Here is a 21,809-nt window from a genome sequence, read left to right as displayed (position 1 = left end):
ATGAACAAATTCTTAGATGAATATAACTTAGCAAAACTGACATAAGAAAAAATAGAAAAACTAAATGGTACTATAACTACCAAAGAAATTTAATCCTTAATTTAAACCTTCTCCATAAAGAAATCTCCAGGCACAGATGAATTCACACTCAAAAAGTGATAAACACTGCATAATATAGTCTAACTTATGTAAATATAGTTTCACATATATAAAAAATATACAAATACTGGGAGGTGCCTATGGCTCAGTGAGTAGGGTACTGGCCCCATATACCCAGGGTGGTGGGTTCGACCCAGCCCCAGCCAAACTGCAACAACAAAAAAAAGAAAAAATATATAACTGGGCATTGTGGCGGGTGCCTGTAATCGCAGCTACTTGGGAGGCTGAGGCAAAAGAATCTCCTAAGCCCAGGAGTTGCAGGTTGCTGTGAGCTGTGACACCGTAGCACTCTACCAAGGGCAACAAAGTGAAACTCTGTCTCAAAAGAAAAAAAAAAAAAAGAAGAAAAACATGGAAGGATGGCGGGCGCCTGTAGTCCCAGCTGCTCGGGAGGCTGAGGCAAGAGAATCGCGTAAGCCCAAGAGTTAGAGGTCGCTGTGAGCCGTGTGACGCCACGGCACTCTACCAGAGGGCGATACAGTGAGACTGTCTCTACAAAAAAAAAAAAAAGAAAAACATGGAAGGATGCACATCAAACTGATTATGAGAGAGGAAATTTAGGGGCTATCCCTTTCCTACAGTGTTCTCATTTTTATGAAACCATATTTATGATCAAACATAACCCAATCAAAGGTCAGAGTCATTGAAGCAAAATAACCAGTGTTTGAAAGATGATGTTGAGACCCACTGGGACCTGCCATCTGGTTTCAGTCACTACCATATCCAATGCAAACAAATTGCTCCATAAATGTTAGTCCAAAGGAAAAGGAGTATTTTCCCATTTCACCATTGAATGAAGAGTCCACCACATATGTAACATTGTGCATTTATTTACAAAGAGGTTAGAGAAACACACAGAATCTGGCCCCCCTTTGCACTGGGGAGTCACCATCGTCATAATAAATACAGTAATTTAAAAAAAGAAAACAAAATACTAGATTGGAACAGTTGAGGGTCATTGAGCTTCCCCCATTTTCTCACAGTGGGGGGCACCAGATATAAACCATCTTCTTTCCCCTCTTCTACTTCCCAATGCTCCATAATTGTCCAGGGATAAAGGTGAAAGAGTCCTTTTTTCCAGGTGTTGCCAACTCCTACTTGACCCTCAAAACCCCCAAATTCGTGCTCCTTCCCTTCCCAGGGCACTCTGCAGGAACCACCTGAGTCAGACAGAGCTCTGACCAGGGTGCCAAGGGGATATCTTAAGGGCCAGGGACGTGGAGGGGGCACTTTGTGAATGATAGGAAGCTACATCTGGACAAGGAGAGTAGACGAGAGGATCAGTGAGATAAGTGAAGGGGAGCAAACAGACTAAGCTTCTAAACTAAAATGGAGAAATTCAAACTGAATTACCCCTTTCACATACATGGACACTTATTGAAAGATGAGATAAGTGAGGCCCAGAGAACAGGAACTTTCCTGCCCAAGTGCTTTGAAGCCAGAAGTTGAACTGGGTTCTAACAGGTTCCAGGGGAGGTTCCTCCTCCCCATTCCTCCCTGTGGCGGAGGGGAAGCCTCTTCAACCAAGACTGCTATGAATGGGGACAGTGAAGAAGGTCTTTGGAAGCAGAGAAAACGATGGTCTTTGGAAGGTAGGTGAGGATGGGTCAGTGATTGGAAGTGTGGTGGTGCAGAGGCCATGAAAGGGGAGCCCAAGCAAATCCCCAAATTCACACGGTAGTCATGACCTTGAGAGAACCTGAACGGAAACGCAGTATCTTTTTCTTGAGAGCATGGGAAGCCTTGATCTTCACAAAGACTTTGGCTGGGCCAGCGTGTGCCCCTCCACCAGCACCACCCCCTGGCCCAGAGGCCGCTGTGGCGGCCACTAGCTGCTGTGGCCACACGAGGCCACCACTGCCATCTGAGTCGCTGGATGCAGAGCTGAAAGCCGGCGACTCGCCCTCACTGGCGCTCGATTCACTCTCCCCATAACCCCCGCTAACGCCGCATGTTGGCCCCCGGCGTCCTAGGGGCCCCGGGCGTCCAGCTGAGCACTCTGAGTCGCTGCCCGCGCAGCCATAAAGCAGACGGCGCTGAGGAGCTGACGGGGATGGGCCAGGCCCTGGGCCTCGAGCCGGTGGGGCGCGGGGACGACCGCGGCGTCCATCGGCAGCGTCAATCTCGGCCGTGGAGCGCCACCGGCGGCAGGACCCTGCGGCCTGAGCCGCGAGGGTGGGCGCTGGACCGCGGCGGGGCCGTGGAGGCCGAGGCTCTTCCCGTTCGGCTGTGGGGTACTTGGGGGGGCCGGGAGGAGCTGCGGGGGCGCGCCCCAGTAGGCTGGTCTCAGACTGGGAACGCGCGGCCTTGCGAGCCCTGGGCGAGCCCCGGCGGCCCGAGGCTTCGGTCATGCGTCCGCGGCGGCCGGCTGCCCGGGGACGCTCCCGGGGTGGTGACTGCTCCACGCTGCGGCCACGGGTCAGTGGCGGCGGTTTGCGGCGCGCCGCGCGGCCAGGGAGGCCGCGGGTGGCGGCCTGCGCACCTGGGATGTACTGTGCCTTCACCAGGCGACCCTCAGCGGGGCTGTCAGGAGGCGAGGGGGCAGCGGGCGACGGGGCGGGCTCCACCGCCGCCTCCGACTCCCACGGCGAGGCCCAGGCGCGGCTCATGGCTGCCGGGCTGGTGGGACGGCCCCCGGCGCGCTCCACCGACGGCTCCGTCGCGGGCCGCGCGCCCCCGGGGGGCGGGGACGCGTCGGGCGGCCGCTGGCGCATGCTGTTCTGGCGCCGTGGGCCACCGTCCGCGCCCCCGGGACTGGTCCGGGGCTGGCCCGCCCCCCGGCGGCGGCGCCTGCGCAGGAGCGCTGAGATGTAGCCGTCCAGGGGCCGCCCCGCGCCCCCCACGTCCGGAGAGTCGGTCGGAGGGCGGCTGCAGGGCCGCGGGCTGCGCAGCGCCACGGCGTGCAGAGGGCTGGGCGTCAGAAAGGGCCCGGCGCGGGCCCGCCGCTCCGCTGAGGAGCAGGCCTCCGTGCCCGCAGACCCTGCTGCCGTCGGGTAGGGCGCTGAGAAGGACCGTGGTACCGCTGCCCGAGCGCTCACCATCTCCGGAGCGCTGGGACTGGCGTCTCCTGGGGAATGGAGGCAAAAAAGGGGGTGGGGGGGAGGGTCGCAAAGTCCTTTCTCATCCAGCCCAAAAGGGGCTGGTTGCCTCCCTCCCTCCCCAACTCCATCTCATCAAAAATCCTGCTTCCCCACCTTCCCTCTGCTAAGGTTATTAACAAAATCTTCACAGGGGCCTGCAGGACCTGTATAACTTGTCCTAACCCTCATCTCTCACCCCTCTCCTCTACATTCCTAGTTTCCAGCCACAGTGGCCTCCTGGAAGCACAGGTTAGTCATGCTCTGGCCTCAGGCCTTTGTGCTTGCCATTCCCCCTACCTGGAGCCTTCCTCTCCCAGGATACCTGCTAGATGCACTCCTTCACTTCAAACACCATTCAGTTGTTAGTCTCAGCGAAGACCTTCCCAGCAAAGCAACACTCCCTAGTACCTTTCCCTGCTTTATTTCTTCTCAGAGCACATGCCAGTATCTAGCACCTTGGACATTTTGCTTATTTATCTTGTATATTATCTATTCCTCCAACCATAAATGTCAGATGGATGAGGACCAGGGATTTGTCTATTTTCTTCATTGCTATATCCCTCATTCCTAGCATGGTCCTAGGATAGTACATAGTTGGGGCCCCAGAACTTACTTGTATAAATGAATAACAGTAGTTCTTGGTTACTGAGTGACTATCATGTGCCAAGTCCAATGCCTTAGGGCAGAGACTCACTGACAACTCAAAACATCCCCAAGAAGCAGGCGCTGTTATCATTCCATTTTAACAGACAGAGAAACAGAGGCCCAGAAAGAAGACACATGCTCAGAATCACAGGAAAAGGGAATGTCAAGGTCAGAATTTGAATCCAGGTCTGACTTAGAAATTTATGCTCAAAATCATCCTCTTACTGTCCTTCCTTCCTTGGCTTTGGGGCTTCACCCCCCACCCACCTTACCTAGGGACTTGGGCCTCTCGCTGGCATAGATGCCTCGGGGTTCAGAGGGACCCAGGCGTCCATAGGAGCCAGATCCAGAGAAGCCACTGTCCCCACAGAAGGTTGAAGGTGGTGAATCTGGACCTCCTGTGGAGCTGGGGTCTTCGTAGAAGCCTGGATTCCCAGAAGAAGCAGAGAGACAATCAGGGGGTTTGGGTGGGAAAACCAAGGGTGTGGAAAGGAGATGGGCAGTGAGAGACAGAGGGACCCTGAGAAATAGGGTATGTAAATAGAGATGTCCCAGGCAGACCCTACCCTACCACCCATGCTCACCAGAGCTGCGCCCACTCTCCTGTTCCAGGCCCCCAGACTCCAGGCTCAGGTCTCCCAGCTGCTGGCCCAGGTCCCAGATGAGCCCAGGAAGGGCCTCCTAAGGGCATGGGGAGAGCAGGATGGTCAGAAGGCCCCCAGTCTTCTGCCTAACTAATCCCCTATTCCATGAGCTCATGGGCAGAGTTTGCTTTGACAATGAGGGTCTGACTTCAAAAGAAAAAAAGCAGTAGCTGAGACCCAAGACCCTCTCAAGATCTCTGTCCCTTCATCCCCATAGAAAGTCCTTCGTGCTGCAGTTTCATCTTATCTCTCTTACATGTGATGAGACCTCAGAAAGCCCCATCTCTTGCCCCTTCCCTATCAACTCTTTCCCAATCTGTGCTTACCTAACCCCTATTACAATGCCCCTCTTTGAGTCTAACTTCAGGGGTTTTTTTTTCTTTTTCTTTTTTTTTTTTTTTTTTTTTTTCAGTTTTTGGCCCGGTCTGGGTTTGAACCCACCACCTCCTTATGGAGACTGGCGCCCTACTCCTTTGAGCCACAGGGCTGCCCCTAACTTCAGGTCTTTCTTTTTTTTAGACACAGCCTCACTTTGTCCCCCTTGGTAGAGTGCTCTGGCATCATAGCTCACAGCAACCTCAAACTCTTGGGCTCAAGTGATCCTCTTGCCTCAGCCTCCCGAGTAGCTGGGACTACAGGCGCCCACCACAACTCTCGGCTATTTTTTTGTTGCAATTTGGCTGGGGCCGGGTTTGAACACACCACCCTCAGTATATGGGGCCAGCACCCTACTCACTGAGCCACAGGCGCTGCCCCAGCTTTTTTTTTTTTTTTTTTGAGACAGAGCCTCAAGCTGTCGCCCTGGGTAGAGTGTTGTGGCATCACAGCTCACAACGACCTCCAAGTCTTGGGCTCAAGTGATTTTCCTGCCTCCGCCTCCCAAGTAGATGGGACTATAGGCGCCCGCCACAATGCCCGGCTATTTTTTTGTTGCAGACGTCGTTGTTTGGCGGGCCCAGCTGGATTCGAACCCGCCAGCTCAGGTATGTATGTGGCTGGTGCCTTAGCCACTTGAGCCACAGGCACCAAGCTTTTTTTTTTTTTTTTTTGAGACTGAGCCTCACTTGGTCACCCTCAGTAGAGTGTTGTGGCATCTTAGCTCACAGCAAAGCTCAAACTCTTGGGCTTAAGCCATTTTCTTGCCTCAGCCTCCCAAGTAGCCAGGACTACAGGCACCTGCCACAATGCTCAGGCTGGTCTCAAACCTGTGAGCTCAGGCAATCCACCTGCCTCAGCCTCCGAAGTGCTGGGATTACAGGTGTGAGCCACCGCGCACCAGCTATGCTCGGCTATTTTTAAAGACAGGGTCTCACTCTGGCTCAGGCTGGTCTTGAACTCCTGAACTCAGGCAATCCACCCAGCTTGGCCTCCCAGAATGCTAGGATTACAGGCCAGCCACCATGCTGGCCATATGTCTTCTTTCCATAAGGACAATTCACTGCTAAAAGGTGGTATCTAGGACCCAGCAGATTGCTGAGCCATGCACCTGCCTTCTCCCAGTCTTTCTTCTTTTTCATATGTTCCCATCTTCCCCATTGACCATTATCACCAATTAAAAGTCCTTTTGCAAGTATTCCTCAAGTCTTCCTTGCTGCAGACCAACTCCTTCCCTCATATGGAAAACATAGGCTGACCACAACTCCTACACCTCTTTGCTCCTTTCCTTAGAAAGAACTTCCATGCTTCCTGAAAAGTCCTTCTGTGAGTCTAGCCTTACTGGTGGTACTGGAGCAATCATCCCCAGCAAATTACTTTGTTCCCTGGACCACATCCTCCTCTTGCCCTTGCTCCAGTCCCTTCAAAAGTCCCCAGTGTCTGTTTACCACTCCCATGGCCAAAACAAATTTCTGAGTCTACCTTGGATCCTTCTTGCTGCAAGAAAAGATCATTTCATATCAGATGTGAATAAATGGAGATGAAAAAACCCTCTTAGAGAAGTGATGGTGACAGTGGGTGGGATAGGGGCTGAAACAACACAGAGGGGGTCTTCAAGATGTTAGGACTTAACCCTATTTTGGAAAACTGAGGGTCTGAGTCAGGGAAAAGTCTCACATGAAACTGACTGAAGCCTGGGGCTGAGCCAAGGACGAGGACCGTTGACCCTCAGACAAAAGCGGCTTGTCTGGGCGGCAAGAGGAAGGGAAGAAAGGAGGAGGGGCTGAGAGGACAGGCACCCAGCCCTGCCTATTTAGGGCAGAAAGACTGGCTGGCTTCCCCCACAGCCACAACCTACCCCCCGCCCCAGCTTCTGAATCCTGTGGCCGTCCCCTCCCCTTCCCCCAGAACAGAAGCCCCCATAGGGAGCATGTTTATGTGAGGAAGGTCAACAAATCATTCCAGTTTGGGGCTCCTGCCCTGGGTATGTAACATGTTCATGGTGGAGTCAAAACTCTAAAAAGCAGCTGAATTGTGTAGCATCAGGGAGCAGCTAAAAAATCACGGACTGCCCATATGCCCCGTGCCATGTCTCCCATAAATCTTTGGCTTGTTCACTTGGCTCTAGCTATGCTGGCCTCATTGCTGTCCTTCAGAAATGCCGTGCATAGTCCTGCTTTAGGAGAATGTTTCCTACTGGCTCACTCCCTTGCTTCATTCAGGTCTTTAGTTGGGTGATCTCTTCTGTGACACCTTTCCAAAATAGTTCCCCTGTCATTCTACACAGAGTTGCCCTACTTTGGGGTTTTTTTCCCTTACATATCAGTAATCTCTTGATTTAAAATTATCTAACGACATGTAATTTGTTGAATCTCTCACTACAATGTTAGTCCTAGGAAGGCAGAGATTTCTGTCTCTTTTGTTCATAGCTGTACCCCCTGCCAGTGCCCAAGACAATGCTTGGCATGAAGTAGATGCTCAGGAAATATTTGAAGGAAGAATGAATATACACAATGGAATACTATGTGGCTGTTAAAATGGAATGGGGCAAATTTCTATATAGAACCATCATCACCAAGGTATAACATTTAGCAAAAAGAGGAAAGTACAGAACTTATATGATATGAGCAAGAGTGAGTTATAATTACATGGAGGGCTTGTTAAAAACCAAATTACTGAGTCCCACTTCCAGAGCTTTCCATTCCAGTCTGGAGTTGAGCCCAAGAATTTGCATGTCTAACAAGTTCCATGTGATGTGCTGCTGTTGGTCCAGGGGTCACACTATGGGAACCACTGGCATCATCTCTGGGACCCCACTGAAGAAAGTAGAATTTGTGAAAAGCACGGCTCTACCCTTTTTGGTACATAAGCTGTTTCTGAGAGTAGAAACATTGGAAGAGGTCTGAAAGGACTCACACCAAGGTAACAATAATAGTGACCTCAGAGGAGAGGCTGGATTTACGAGTTCAAGGAAGGAATGGATAATAGAACGAAGTGTTTTTCTCTGTTTGTTTGTTTTTTGTTTTTTCTTGACACAGAGTCTCACTCTGCCACCCTGGATAGAGTACTGTGGCGTTGTCATAGGTCACAGCAACCTCAAACTCTTGGGCTTGAGCAATCTTCTTGCCTCAGCCTCCGAGTAGGTGGGACCATAGGCACCTGCTGCCATGCCTGTTTGTTTTTTTCTATTTTTATTAGAAACAGGGTCTCACTTTTGTTCAGACTGGTCCCGAACTCCTGAGCTGAAGCAATCCACCCACCTTGGCCTCCCAGAGTGCTGGGATTACAGGCATGAGCCACAGCACCAGCCTAGAATGAAATGTTTAGGAAGACAAGACTTGGCACCAGATTCCCAGGAATCAAATTCAGCTTTTCACTTCTCTGAGCCTCAGTTTCCTGATCTGTAACATGGGTATTATATGACTCCATCTTTTACAGGATTGTTGAAGGGAGTAAATGAGCTAAGGCAGCAGTTCCTTTTAATGTGTAATAAATGCTAAATTGTACTATTACACGAAAGCTATGCATTTCTTACAAGGAAAATAGAAAATCGTGTTTTCCTTATATAATTCAAAAGAAATGTAAAAGGGTGTGAAACTCTGTCTCAAAAAAAAAAAATTAGGAATCCCACGTACTCGATACTTATTTGAAACTAGTAGATGAACAACCGCAGGCCCACACGAGAGGAAAAACATAATTTAATTCAAAAAATGGGGAAAGGAGGGAAGGGGCTCAGTAAACTTCCATCTAATGGGTATAATACAGGGGTATATGACACATCTCCTGGGTGAAGGACTCAAATACAACATGGACTTTTCCTATCAAATGCAAATAATGTTACCTAATTCTATGTACCCTTATTATATTAATCCGAAATTTAAAAAAAATTAGGTGGTGGTGCACACCTGTAGTCCCAGTTACAAAGGAGGCTTAGGCAGGAGGATGTCTTGGGCCCAGGGTTTGAAGTTACAGTGAGTTATTATCATACCATTGCATTTCAGCCTGGATGGCAGAGCTAGACCTGTCCCTAAAGAAATAATAATAAATAGGGCGGCGCCTGTGGCTCAAGCAGTAGGGCGCTGGTCCCATATGCCAGAGGTGGCAGGTTCAAACCCTGCCCCGGCCAAAAAAAAAAAAAAAAAAAGAAATAATAATAAATAAATAAATAATATAGAAAAGGATGGATTTTTAATAACTTCTCCAGATCTATCTAATTTCAGTTCTTCCACTACAGGGAGGAGCAGCAAGAGTTAGGGGGACAGACAGGAGAAGCCTACCCACCCCAGTGACTGGACCCTCTCTAAATATCTTCCACAGTTGACAGCCCTCTCTGTGTAAGTCTGACCTCATTCTTTCCAGCTGCAAAAGGATGAATCTTTAAAAGATCAGAAGGTCTTTGGCCTGAATCTGGCTCTCTGCCTCCTCACAATGCCTCTGGTCCTTTTTCTGCAAGCAGGCTGTCCAACTCAGGCAGGCTTAACAAGAGGGTGCTTAGGACCCCTGAAGACTCTTTTGCCCAAACTTCTCTGACCTTATTCTTTCCTCACATGCACCTAAGTAGGTTTTCCCAATGCCCTTTGAGCTCTGTTAGGAAGTCCTTCTGCAAGTCTAACCTAAATCCTTCTTGCTGGAAGGAACAGTTTTCCTTCCTGGGAGCAAACAAGACCCATGGAGCCCCTGTCCCTGCTGCTTTTCTCTGTGACATCCCTAGTCTTTACCTGGCATCTCCATCATTCCTTTTAGAAAGTAATTAAATCTGGCTTCAGTCTTTCTTCAAAGGGAGTATATTCCTGAGTGGGGAATTGGTGTGGGGGTGACTTGTCATAAAGCAAGAACTCAAAGATCAGAGGAGGCCCCTACCCCCTGTTCAGAAGGACCCAGGAACCCCCAACACTACAGGGGTTTATATTTAGCACTTCTCCACTCCTCCCTCACTGCTAAGTGCTGCTGTCTCCCTCCCCCCCCCACCCGCCTGCCACCGCCTCCTCCCTGATGCCGGGAGGAGATGCCTCCCTGATGCCTAGAGACTGGGGGCTGGGGGGAGGCCTTTCTACTACCACCTCAAGCCGGCAGGACAGAGGGCTGGCTGAAGGGGACACAGAAGGGCAGAGAAGAGGGAGTCAGAGGGGCAGAGATGGTGAAAGTAAAGGGCAAAAGCAGGGACACTGAGGGGCAGCAGGGGAAGGGCACGGCTAGCCCTTACTCATGCCTTCTCCTCTAGTCAGGATGGGAGGCGCCTTCAAAGCCCAGCCAGCTTGAGGTGGGGGGAGCTGGTGAGGGCCCTCACCGTCCCTCTCTAACTTTGGGAGGGGGTAGGGCCTCCCACAGCTGTTTCTGTTTCCAGAGAAGAATGTGCACTCCTGAGATGGGGAGGGGCTGGGCATGCAGCCCCGGAGTCTGGCTTCAGTCCTCTTCCCTACTTCTCATCTAGGGAGGGGCAGGTGAGGTCAGCAGCCAGGAGAGCCCCCTCCACTGCAACCTCAGCTCAGGTTTCCCCAAACGGGAAGTTCTGACCACACACAGGCTTGGGGATGGGATCTGCAAGTGGAGCTGGGGTCTGCAGGCTGGGGGGAGGGGAAGAGAGACTAGGACGTGGGGCAGAAAGAGAGGTGCAGAAATGCAAGAAGGGAAGACCGAGAAAGACACAGAGGGAAATAGCGACAAAAAGACAAGATTAAGAAAGAGAAGCAGACACAGAAAGTCACGGAGATCTGGCAGTAAGGAGAGTGAGGGAAACCCAGGACAGGTTGGGAGACTGAAGGAATGACACAGAAAAAGGGAGCGAGATAGTTTCTCTTTGAGTCATTCTGGACATCTCTGCTCATCTTCCACCATTAGAGCAACCAGAGTCCTGAAGTCAGACCCGGTGCTGCCTCAACATTCATCCTCTTGGGTTAGCGAGGGCTGTGACCAGGTAGGAAAGAGGGGAAGTGTCACCTAAGGGTCAAGATCCCAGAGGGGGTCCTCAGGGACTGTGAGCTTCCTTCCTTTCAGCAGTGGTCTCTCCCTCAGGAGGCTCTAAGATCCCCTTTTCCCACCCCGCCCCCTCAGGAGATCTCCAAGCACACCAGGACTTAAGGAAGATGGAGCCCTGCTAGTGGGGCCCAGAGAAGGGGATATCTGGATCCTGGCTGTATGACCTCGGGTGAGTCGCTTGCTCTCTCTGAGCCTCGATTTCTTTCTCAGTAAAATGGGGACTATCACCCCCTGTCTCGAAAGCTGCAAGAACACAACGCATGCAAAGTACCCAGACCTGGGCTTGACACCCACTTACGAGCAGAAGGATTTTCTTTGGGGAAAGGGTATAGGAGATGGGGGTCTAGCTTTCTCATGCTCCCCTCCCCCGCAGAGTCGATGCTTCTCGCCTCCCTCGATTTGGGGGCGGGGAGGCCAGGTCCCTTCCGCCACCGAACTCCGGGGTCTCCCGCCCCACCCCCTGTCCTTTCTCACTCCCTGCCTACCCGCCCCACCCCCCACGGTTGTCTGAGCGTCCAACTTCAACAGACAGACAGACAGACCCAGGCGTGGGGTGGAGGGACGCATGGACAGACGGCCCCTTACCAGCTGCTCCTCCAAGGCCGCTGCGGCCCGGCGCGCCGCCGCCGCATCTTCATCCTCGTCAGCGTCTTCCTCGTCCTCGGCCTCGGCGCCCCCCATTCCGGGCTGGGCCAGCCGCAGAGCCTGCTGCACGCGGTACTCCTGCCTCTCCCGGAGCCAGTGCAACTCGCAGAGCCCGGCTAGGCTACCCTCCAGCCAGCCCCGCAGCCGGCCCCGCTCGGGGCTCACCGGGAACGAGAAGGCCCTGATCATGGCTGCGGCCCCCAGCCCCAGCCCGGCCGGGCCCCGCGGCCACCCCTCTCCCGGTCCCACCTCCCCGCCCCAGCAGCCAGCCTGCCCGCCCGCCCGCCCGCTGGCCGGGCTGTCACCGTCTCATCTGCATAGGCGCCCGCCCATTGGGCCGCCCACCCGAGCCTTATCTGTATGACCACGCCCCCGGAGACAGAGCAACCACCGCCTATTGGCGAGTACCCTGCTTTACCGTGAAGCTGGGCCGTGCATCAGCGCCGCCCAACACGACGCATGCTCGCAGCTACCTACTCCCTGTGCTCTCCACGCCCCCCAGCCAACGCTTCTGGGTCTGGGCCACGCCCCCCACGCGTCACAATGAAACAAGTCCGCCCTTGCTTCAATGCTATTGGTCTTTGCTTCCCCGGTCCTGCAGCGGGTTCCTCCCTCTTGCGGGCGAGCTCTGGCTGCCATTGGACTGTCCGGCTGGAGGGGAAGGGTGATCTATAAATAGAGAATGGGGTCCACGTGACAGTTTAGCAGCTGCTTCTCCCCGCGCCACCCTAGCTTTCAGCTTCTGAGGCTGCGCAGGGGAAGAAAAGGGTTAGCGGGTCGAGCCCTGATTTAGCCTCCACTGCAGGAAGCCTTCCCAGACCCTCAGCTATAGATGAGACCAACGTCCTCGGATAAATTATTCTTCTAAGGCGAGCCAGCTTCGCGGTCTTGGGGCCCTTGTGTCTGGTTTAATGTTTCGCTACTGCTGTCTGACATTCTTGTTTTTTGAGCAAGTGGTACCGCATTTTCATTTTGCATTAGGCCGGTCAAATTATGTAGCTGGTCTTGCTTGTTAAGAGTTTAAGAACGGTTGTATCCTAAATTCTGGAACTATAAAACCCTGGGTGATTCTGTGATTTACCGGAACAGACTCTAAGCGACTTTGTCCCCCAGGTCCTGTAAGGCTGTGTTCTCATAATTCTCGGAATCCAGGGGCTTTTGTTTTACGTTCTAAGAAGCTTTGTTCTCAGTCTTCTGTGATGCTCTGTTCTCAATGTTCTGTGGTTCTAGGAGTCTGAGCCTGACGTTGGTTTCCAAGACTTCCTTTCACCCCGGCTTCGCAGACGGGGCTGGTGCACCCTCCTGCGGCCAGCCTGTGTCAATACGTGGAGAGTACCTCCCTACAACCTTCAGAACTGCTAGCTCTAATATTCATACCCATTCCTCAGACAGACATTGACTCTAAAGCCAGGCCCCAGAAGATCCTATGAGAACGTCCCTCTTTATGATTCCCTGTGCACTAAGTCACCTTGTGGTAAGGTGGAAAGGCAGGGGCAGAAGGAATACTACCCAACACATTCTATGAAGCAAACATCACCTTGATCCGCAAACCAGGAAAACACCCAACAAGAAAAGAAAATTATAGACCAATATCACTAATACATATTGATGTAAAAATATTCAACAAGATTCTAGCAAACAGAATCCAGCAACACATCAAACAAATTATACACCATGACCAAGTGGGTTTTATCGCAGGGTCTCAAGGCTGGTTCAATAAAAGTAAATCTATAAATATAATTCATCACAAAAACAAATTAAAAAACAAAGACCATACGATTCTCTCAATTGATGAAGAAAAAGCTTTTGATAATATCCAGCATCCTTTCATGATCAGAGCACTTAAGAAAATGGGTATAGAAGGGACATTTCTTAAACTGATAGAGGCCATCTACAGCAAACCCATAGCCAATATCATATTGAATGGAGTTAAATTGAAATCATTTCCACTCAGATCAGGAACCAAGCAAGGTTGCCCATTGTCTCCACTGCTTTTTAACATTGTATTGGAAGTCTTAGCCATCACAATTAGGCAAGAAAAGGCCATCAAGGGTATCCACATAGGGTCAGAAGAGATCAAACTTTCACTCTTTGCAGATGATATGATTGTATATCTGGAAAATACCAGGGATTCTTCTACAAAACTCTTAGAAGTGATCAAGGAATACAGCAGTGTCTCAGGTTACAAAATCAACACTCATAAATCTGTAGCCTTTATATATACCAATAATAGTCATGCTGAAAAAAGAGCAAGGACTGTATTCCATTCACAGTAGTGCCGAAGAAGATGAAATATTTGGGAGTTTACCTAATGAAGGATGTGAAAGATCTCCATAAAGAGAACTATGAAACTCTAAGAAAAGAAATAGCCGAAGATGTTAACAAATGGAAAAATATACCATGCTCATGGCTGGGAAGAATCAACATTGTTAAAATGTCCATACTACCCAAAGCAATATACAATTTTAATGAAATTTCTATTAAAGCTCTGCTGTCATACTTGAAAAGATCTCGAAAAAAAATCTTTTATATAGAATCAGAAAAAACCTCGAATAGCCAAGACATTACTCAGAAATAAAAACAAAGCAGGAGGAATCACACTACCAGACCTCAGACTATACTATAAATCAATAGTGATCAAAACAGCATGGTACTGGCACGAAAACAGAGAGGTAGATATATGGAACAGAATAGAGAACCAACAGATGAACCCAGCTACTTACTGTTATTTGATCTTTGACAAGCCAATTAAAAACATTCAGTGGGGAAAAGATTCCCTGTTTAACAAATGGTGCTGGGTGAACTGGCTGGTGATCTGTAGAAGACTGAAACAGGACCCACACCTTTCACCATTAACTAAGATAGACTCTCACTGGATTAAAGATTTACTCTTAAGACACAAAACTATAAAAAATACTAGAAGAAAGTGCAGGGAAAACACTTGAAGAAATCGGCCTGAGCAAATATTTTATGAGGAGGACCCCCTGGGCAATTGAAGCAACACCAAAAATACATTACTGGGACCTGATCAAACTATAAAGCTTCTGCACAGCCAAGAACACAGTAAGTAAAGCAAGGAGACAGTCCTCAGAATGGGAGAAGATATTTGCAGATTATGTCTCTGACAAAGGTTTAATAACCAGAATCTACAGAGAACTCAAACATATTAGTAAGAAAAGAACAAGTGATCCCATCTCAGGGTGGGCAAGGGACTTGAAGAGAAACTTCTCTGAAGAAGACAGGCACATGATCTACAGACATATGAAAAAATGCTCATCATCCTTAATCATCAGAGAAATGCAAATCAAAACTACTTTTAGATATCATCTAACTCCAGTAAGATTAGCTCACATCACAAAATCCCAAAACCAGAGATGCTGGCATGGATGTGAAGAAAAGGGCACACTTCTACACTGTTGGTGGGAATGCAAACTAATACATTCCTTTTGGAAAGATGTTTGGAGAACACTTAGGGATCTAAAAATAGACCTGCCATTTGATCCTACAATTCCTCTACTAGGTATATATCCAGAAGACCAAAAATCACATTATAACAAAGATATTTGTATCAGAATGTTTATTGCAGCCCAATTCATAATTGCTAAGTCATAGAAGAAGCCCAAGGGCCCATCAACCTACGAATGGATTAATAAATTGTAGTATATGTATACCATGGAATTTTTTTTTCTTTTTTTGCAGGTTTTGGCCAGGGCTGGGTTTGAATCTGTCACCTCCGGGATATGGGGCTGGCACCTTACTCCTTTGAGCCATAGGCGCTGCCTTACACCATGGAATATTAAGCAGCCTTTAAAAAGATGGAGATTTGGGGGTGGGGCCTTAGTGTGTGTCACACTTTATGGGGGCAAGACATGATTGCAAAAGGGACTTTACCTAACAATTGCAATCAGTGTAACTGGCTTATTGTACCCTCAATGAATCCCCAACAATAAAAAAAAAAAAAAAGATGGAGATTTTACCTCTTTCATGTTTACATGGATGGAGCTGGAACATATTCTTCTTGGCAAAGTATCTCAAGAATGGAAGAAAAAGTATCCAATGTACTCAGCCCTACTATGAAACTAATTTATAGCTTTCATATGAAAGTCAATCATAGTCCAGGAATATGGGGAAAGAAGAGAGGGAGGGTAGGAGAGGGGGAGGATGGGTGGAGAGAGGATAATTGGTGGGACCACACCTACGGTGCATCTTACAAGGGTACATGTGAAATTTATTAAATGTAGAACATAAATGTCTTAACACAATAACTAACAAACTACTGTGAAGGCTATGTTAACCAGTTAGATGAAAATATTTCAAATTGTATATAAAAGCAGCACATTGTACCCCACGATTGCATTAATGTACACAGCTATGATTTAATAATAAAAAAGAAAAAGAAAAGCAGTGGCAGTGGTAGCGAGCAAAGTCTCTGAAGCCAGACTAAGAGGTAACAGCTCTGCCACTTTGCATCTGCATGACCTTGAGAAACTTACTTAACCTGTCTGGGCTCCATCTTTATAATGGGTCATAATACCGTCTACCTTAAGAGCTGTTCTGAGGGCTTGGCACCTGTGGCTCAAGCAGCTAAGGCGCCAGCCACATACACCTGAGCTGGTGGGTTCAAATCCAGCCCGGGCCCGCCAAACAACAATGACAGCTGCAACTAAAAAATGGCTGGGCATTGTGGTGGGCGCCTGTAGTCCCAGCTACTTGGGAGGCGGAGGCAGGAGAATAGCTTGAGCCCAGGAGTTGGAGGTTGCTGTGAGCTGTGATGCCATGGCACTCTACCCAAGGCAACAGCTTGAGGCTCTGTCTCAAAAAAAAAGAAAAAGGAAAAGAAAAAAGCATCTAGTGAGTCCCAAAGAGAAGAATGAGTTGAACTGTAGTAGAAATAAACCTTATTCAGTCCTCCTCTTGTTCAAAATAGACCTGGACTGCCTCAATTTTCCAATAGGGAGAGAATCAAGAGTTGAGGGTAGGGTCTGGAGAGTTTATAACAAGACATTCTAAGTAGTCAGTGTCTGGGTGAAGTCAAGATTGGCTTCTCATACCTGCTGTTTATACAAGACCAGTGGAACAATTTGCTGAGCAGAATGTTCAATGTGGAGTTGATTCAAAATTCTGGTCAAAAAATAAATAAATAAAATTCTGGTCATGAGGTATTTGAAGATGTTTATTCTTAGGAAGATAAATAGAGAGAGAATAAGAGACCGGGTGTGGTAGCTCATGCCTGTAATCCTAGCACTCTGGAGGCTGAGGCAGAAGGATCCCTTGAGCTAAGGAGTTCGAGACCAACCTAAGCAACAGCAAGACCCTGAAAATAGAAAAATTAGCCAGTCACGGTGGAGAGTGCCCATAATGCCACTTATTAGGGAATCTGAGGCAGGAGGAGCACTTAAACCCAGGAATTGGAGGTTGCTGTGAGTTATGATGATTCCACTGCACTCTAGTCAGGGGATGAGTGAGACTCTACCTAAATAAATAAATAAATTTAATTAAAGGGGAAATTCTCATAGTTCTATTCCAGAAGGAAGCTGATTACTTCATGATGTCTTCTTCTTGACCTAAGGCTCTTGGAATAGCTGTCTACTCTGTGGCCTCATCTGCTTCTAGGGCTCTGGCTACGGCCATACCAGCCTGAACGCGCCCGATCTCGTCTGCTTCTAGGGCTCTTAAAAGAGCTTCCATTTGAAGAAAAAGTATCCAATGTACTCAGCCCTACTATGAAACTAATTTATAGCTTTCATAAAGCTATAACCCAATTATAGCCTAAGAATATGGGGAAAAGGGAGAGGGAGGGGAGGGGGGAGGATGGGTGGAGGGAGGGTAATTGGTGGGACCACACCTAGCATCTTACAAGGATACATGTGAAATTTACTAAATGTAGAATACAAATGTCTTAACACAATAACAAAGAAAATGCCAGGAAGGCTACATTAACCAGTTTGATGAAAATATTTCAAATTGTATATAAAACCAGTACATGATACCCCATGATTGCATTAATGTACACAGCTATGATTTTTTTTTTTTTTTGGCCAGGGCAGTGTTTGAACCTGCCACCTCCGGCATATGGGGCTGGCGCCCTACTCCTTTGAGCCACAGGCGCCGCCCCACAGCTATGATTTAATTAAAAAATTAAAAAATATATTTAAAATAAATAAATAAATAAGGAGCTTTCATTTGAGGTCTCCAGTGGAAGTGAAATTCATTCAGCACAGGTCTGACATCTCTCCAGCTGTGAGGCATGAACTCAAGGCAGGACATTCTGGAGTTTACAGCAGTGTTAGTGCAGAGAGGACAGTGTAGGAACCATTCCATCTGAGTTCAAGGTTAGTCTTCTGTAACTTTTTTCTTTTTCTTTTCTTCTTTTTTTTTCAGAGTCTTAGTATGTCGCTCTCGGTTGAGTGCCGTAAAATCACAGCTCACAGGAACCTCCAACTTTTGGGCTTAAGTGATTCTCTTGCCTCAGCCTCCTAAGTAGCTGGGACTACGGCGCCCATCACAATGCCCGGCTACTTTTTATGGCAGTTGTCATTCTGTTTAGCTGGTCCAGGCTGGGTTGGAACCCGCTAGCCTCGGTGTATGTGGCTGGCTCTGTAACCACTGTGCTATGGGCGCTGAGCCTGTGATGTCTTTTCTTGAGGTCTAAATACTCTATTTGGAGATCACAAAGAGACTGTAATGGAATGTCTGGAGGGAAGGCATCTTGCAGCTGTTGGTGACAAGCCTGAGTATACTTAGTCATTCCTTGAGAAATCTGATAGAAATAGATTAGAGTCCTCAAGGGTCCAGTAGGAATCTGGAATCCCCATGGTCTTCATGTGATTATTACATAAGGAGATTATTGATATGAATTCTAGTAGGCAGAATAATGGCCTCCCAAAGATGCCTGCATCCAAATCCCTGAAACCTATGAATATGGTACCTTACCTGGCAAAAAGGACTTTTGTGATTAAGGATCTTGAGATGGGGACATTATCTGGGATTTTTCTGGTGGATGCCATATAATCCCAAGGTTCTTTATAAGAGGAAGAAGGAGTGTCAGAGAAAGAGATGTGAAGATGTAAGCAGACTTCTCATGATGCATTTCAAAAATGTAGGAGGGGGCCACAGACCAAGGGATGCAGGTGGCCTTCAGAAGCTTTAAAAAACAAAACAGCTGAGTGCAGTGGCTCACGTCTGTAATCCTAGCACTCTGGGAGGCCAAGGTTAGTGGATTGCTTGAAGTCAGGAGTTCCAGACCAGCCTGAATAAGAGTGAGACCCCATCTCTAAAAATAGCTGGGCGTGTTGACTCATGCCTATAGTCCCAGCTACTTGAGAGGCTGAGGCAAGAGAATCACTTGAGCTCAAGAGTTTGAGGTTGCTGTGAGCTATGACACCATAGCACTCTACTGAGGGTGACAAAGTAAGACTCTGTCTCAAAATAAAAAAACAAACTAACAAAAACCCTCAGGCCAGGCGTGGTAGCTCATGCCTGTAATCCTAGCACTTGGGAAGCTGAGGCGTGCAGATTGCCTGAGCTCATGGGTACAAGCCTGAGTCAGAGTGAGACATCTTCTCTAAAAATAGCTGGGCATTGTGGTGGGTGCCTGTAGTCCCAGCTACTTGGGAGGCTGAGGCAAGAGAATTGTTTGAGCCCAAGAATTTGAGGTTGCTGTGAGCTATGATGCCACAGCACTCTACTGAGGGTGACAAAGTGAGACTCTGTCTTAAAAAAAAAAAAAAAACCCAAACCTCAGAAGCTTTAAAAGGCAAGAAATTCTGCTCTGAAGCCTCCAGAAGCAATGCAGACCTGCCCACACCTGGATTAGCTCATTAAGACCCATGGCAGACTTTGAACCTCCAGAATTCTAAGATAATACATTTGTATTGTTTTAAGCCACTGCATTTGGGGTAACTTGTCACAGCAGTCTATTAGTTTGCTAGGGCAGCCATAACAAAATATTACAAACTGCATGGCTTAAACAACAATTCGTTTCTTCACAGTTCTGGAGGCCAGAAGTCTGAGTTCGAGGGTCGGCAGTTGGGTTTCCTCTGTGGTCTCTCTCCAGTGAAGTTGCAGATGGCCACTTCACTGTCTCCCGAATGGTTTCTCCTCTTTGTACCTGAATTTCCAGTCTCCGTTTGTCTTAGCTGCCTCTTCTTATAAGGACACTAGTCAGATTCAACTGGGACCCACTCTAATGGGATCATTTTAACTTTTTTTTTTTCTTGAGACAAGAGTCTCACTCTGGCAGCCTGGGTAGATTGCTGTGGCATCAACGCTCACAGTAAGCCCAAACTCCTGGGCTCAAGCGATCCTCATGCCTCAGCCTCCCAAGTAACTGAAACTATAGGCTCCACCACAACGCCTGCCTAGTTTTTCTGTTTTTAGTAGAGACAGGGTTGTGCTCTTGCTCAGGCTAGTCTCGAACTCCTGAGCTCAAGGGTTCCTCCTGCCTCAGCCTCCTAGAGTGCTGGGATTATAAGCATTAGCCACTGCACCCGGCCTCATTTTAATTTAATTACCTCTGTCAAGCTTCTATCTCCAAATACTCCCACGTTCTGAAGATTGCAGGTTAGGTCTTCAACATACAAATTTGGAAGAGAACACAGTCAGCCCCTAACAAGCAGTGATATGAAACTAAACCCCTGGGCGGCGCCTGTGGCTCAAGTAGGGCGCCGGTCCCGTATGCCGGAGTGGCGGGTTCAAACCTAGCCCCGGCCAAAAAAAAGAAAAAGAGGGCGGCGCCTGTGGCTCAGTCGGTAAGGCACCGGCCCTATATACCGAGGGTGGTGGGTCCAAACCCGGCCCCGGCCGAACTGCAACAAAAAAATAGCCGGGCGTTGTGGCCGGCGCCTGTAGTCCCAGCTACTAGGGAGGCTGAGGCAAGAGAATCGCTTAAGCCCAGGAGTTGGAGGTTGCTGTGAGCTGTGTGAGGCCACGGCACTCTACCGAGGGCCATAAAGTGAGACTGTCTCTACAAAAAAAAAAGAAATGAGCCTTCATTTCTAACAGGGCCTGTTCCCTCCCTCATCCCACCACTACAGGGTTTTGGTTTTGGTAGTTGGGATCCCTAAGAACACTTGTTCAACATAAGGGTTGAAGTTTTCCCACTATGGATTGTGAAGGAGGTCCTTAATTTTTCCTTTTCACGATGCATGACTTTGTGAAGGCCATAGACTGGATTTCAGGAGATGGACCACAAAAAGACCTGGTGATGGGTATCTCCAAAGCCCCTCTGAATGGATCCAGCTACCAGACGGCCATTTCAATGTCAGGACCTTTAAACTGTGAGACTTGGAGTTTTTCAGGTAGAGTGTCAGGTGGGACAAGGAGCAGATGAGGAAGTGAAATAGGCTGAGATGCCGGGACTGTAAGAGGTAGCACATTTCCTGTCTGGCAGCTAGGAAACGCCCTGTAGCTTCCAGGATCTGGCTACTGGCACATGCCTCCATATTAAGGACTGCCATTTCTCCAGATAGAAGCAAAACTTCTAAAAATTTGGCAAACTGAGTGCCATTTTTAATTTGTGTGTGCACAACAGCCATGAACCCTCTTTGTTTCCAAAGTCTACAGACTATGGGCTACCCCAAAAGCATACCTTCTCTCACTGCAAGATAACTGGCTCTCTTATCTTGGGCTAATATGCAAACTCGGATGAGTGCTAGGAATGTGCTGTTTTGGGAGTTCATTTGTTTATTTTTAATTGACATTGACAATAATTATGTATATACATGAGGCACAATGTCTGGTTTTGCTCTATATTACAGAAAGATTCAGTCAAGCTGATATTTTTATTTATCATTTATTTATTTATTTTGAGACAGTCTTACCTCATTGCCCTCAGTAGAGTACCGTGGCATCATTACAGCTGACAGCAACTTCAAACTCTTGGGCTCAAGTAATCCTCCTTGCCTCAGCCTCTTGAGTAGTGAGCACTATAGGCACCTGCCACAATGCCCAGCTAATTTTTCTATTTTTATTAGAGACAGGATCTTACTCTTGCTTAGACTGGTTTTCTGAGCCCAAGGGATCCTCCCTCTTTGGTCTCCCAGAGTGCTTAGATTACAGACCTGAGTTACCCCACCCAGACATTTTTTTTAGCAGTTTTGAAATATACATTAGTATATTAACTGTGGTCACTACACAGTGCAATAGACCACTAAAATACTCCTTCAGTCTAACTGAAACTTTGTACTCTTCGGTCAACATCTCCCCTTTCTCCAGCTCTCCTCATCTGAGGGACTAGGGTTCAGGAAGGCCCTTAAAACTACAGGCTGCTCAGGCCAGGAGAGGT

The 21,809-nt window shown here is 48.4% G+C and overlaps 1 protein-coding gene and 1 long non-coding RNA gene across 2 annotated transcripts; one reads left to right on the top strand and one right to left on the bottom strand.

Moving 5' to 3' along the window:
- Nucleotides 1-969: 969 nt before the first annotated feature.
- Nucleotides 970-11,839, bottom strand: DACT3 (dishevelled binding antagonist of beta catenin 3). Its single transcript, XM_053604171.1, has 4 exons — nt 11,465-11,839; nt 4,469-4,565; nt 4,157-4,309; nt 970-3,226 (listed from the first exon to the last, which is right to left on the bottom strand). Exons 1-4 carry the CDS (start codon nt 11,711-11,713, stop codon nt 1,830-1,832), a joined length of 1,896 nt encoding a protein of 631 aa, XP_053460146.1. The 5' UTR covers nt 11,714-11,839; the 3' UTR covers nt 970-1,829.
- LOC128595510 (uncharacterized) lies at nt 10,567-15,349 on the top strand. The gene is made up of 3 exons (XR_008382943.1): nt 10,567-10,817; nt 10,955-11,048; nt 15,224-15,349. It is a non-coding gene; the product is annotated as an uncharacterized LOC128595510 (long non-coding RNA).
- Nucleotides 15,350-21,809: the final 6,460 nt, after the last annotated feature.

Source organism: Nycticebus coucang, chromosome 10, assembly GCF_027406575.1.
Source record: "Nycticebus coucang isolate mNycCou1 chromosome 10, mNycCou1.pri, whole genome shotgun sequence".
Taxonomy (NCBI): domain Eukaryota; kingdom Metazoa; phylum Chordata; class Mammalia; order Primates; family Lorisidae; genus Nycticebus; species Nycticebus coucang.
This window is presented reverse-complemented; position numbering and strand designations above follow the sequence as displayed.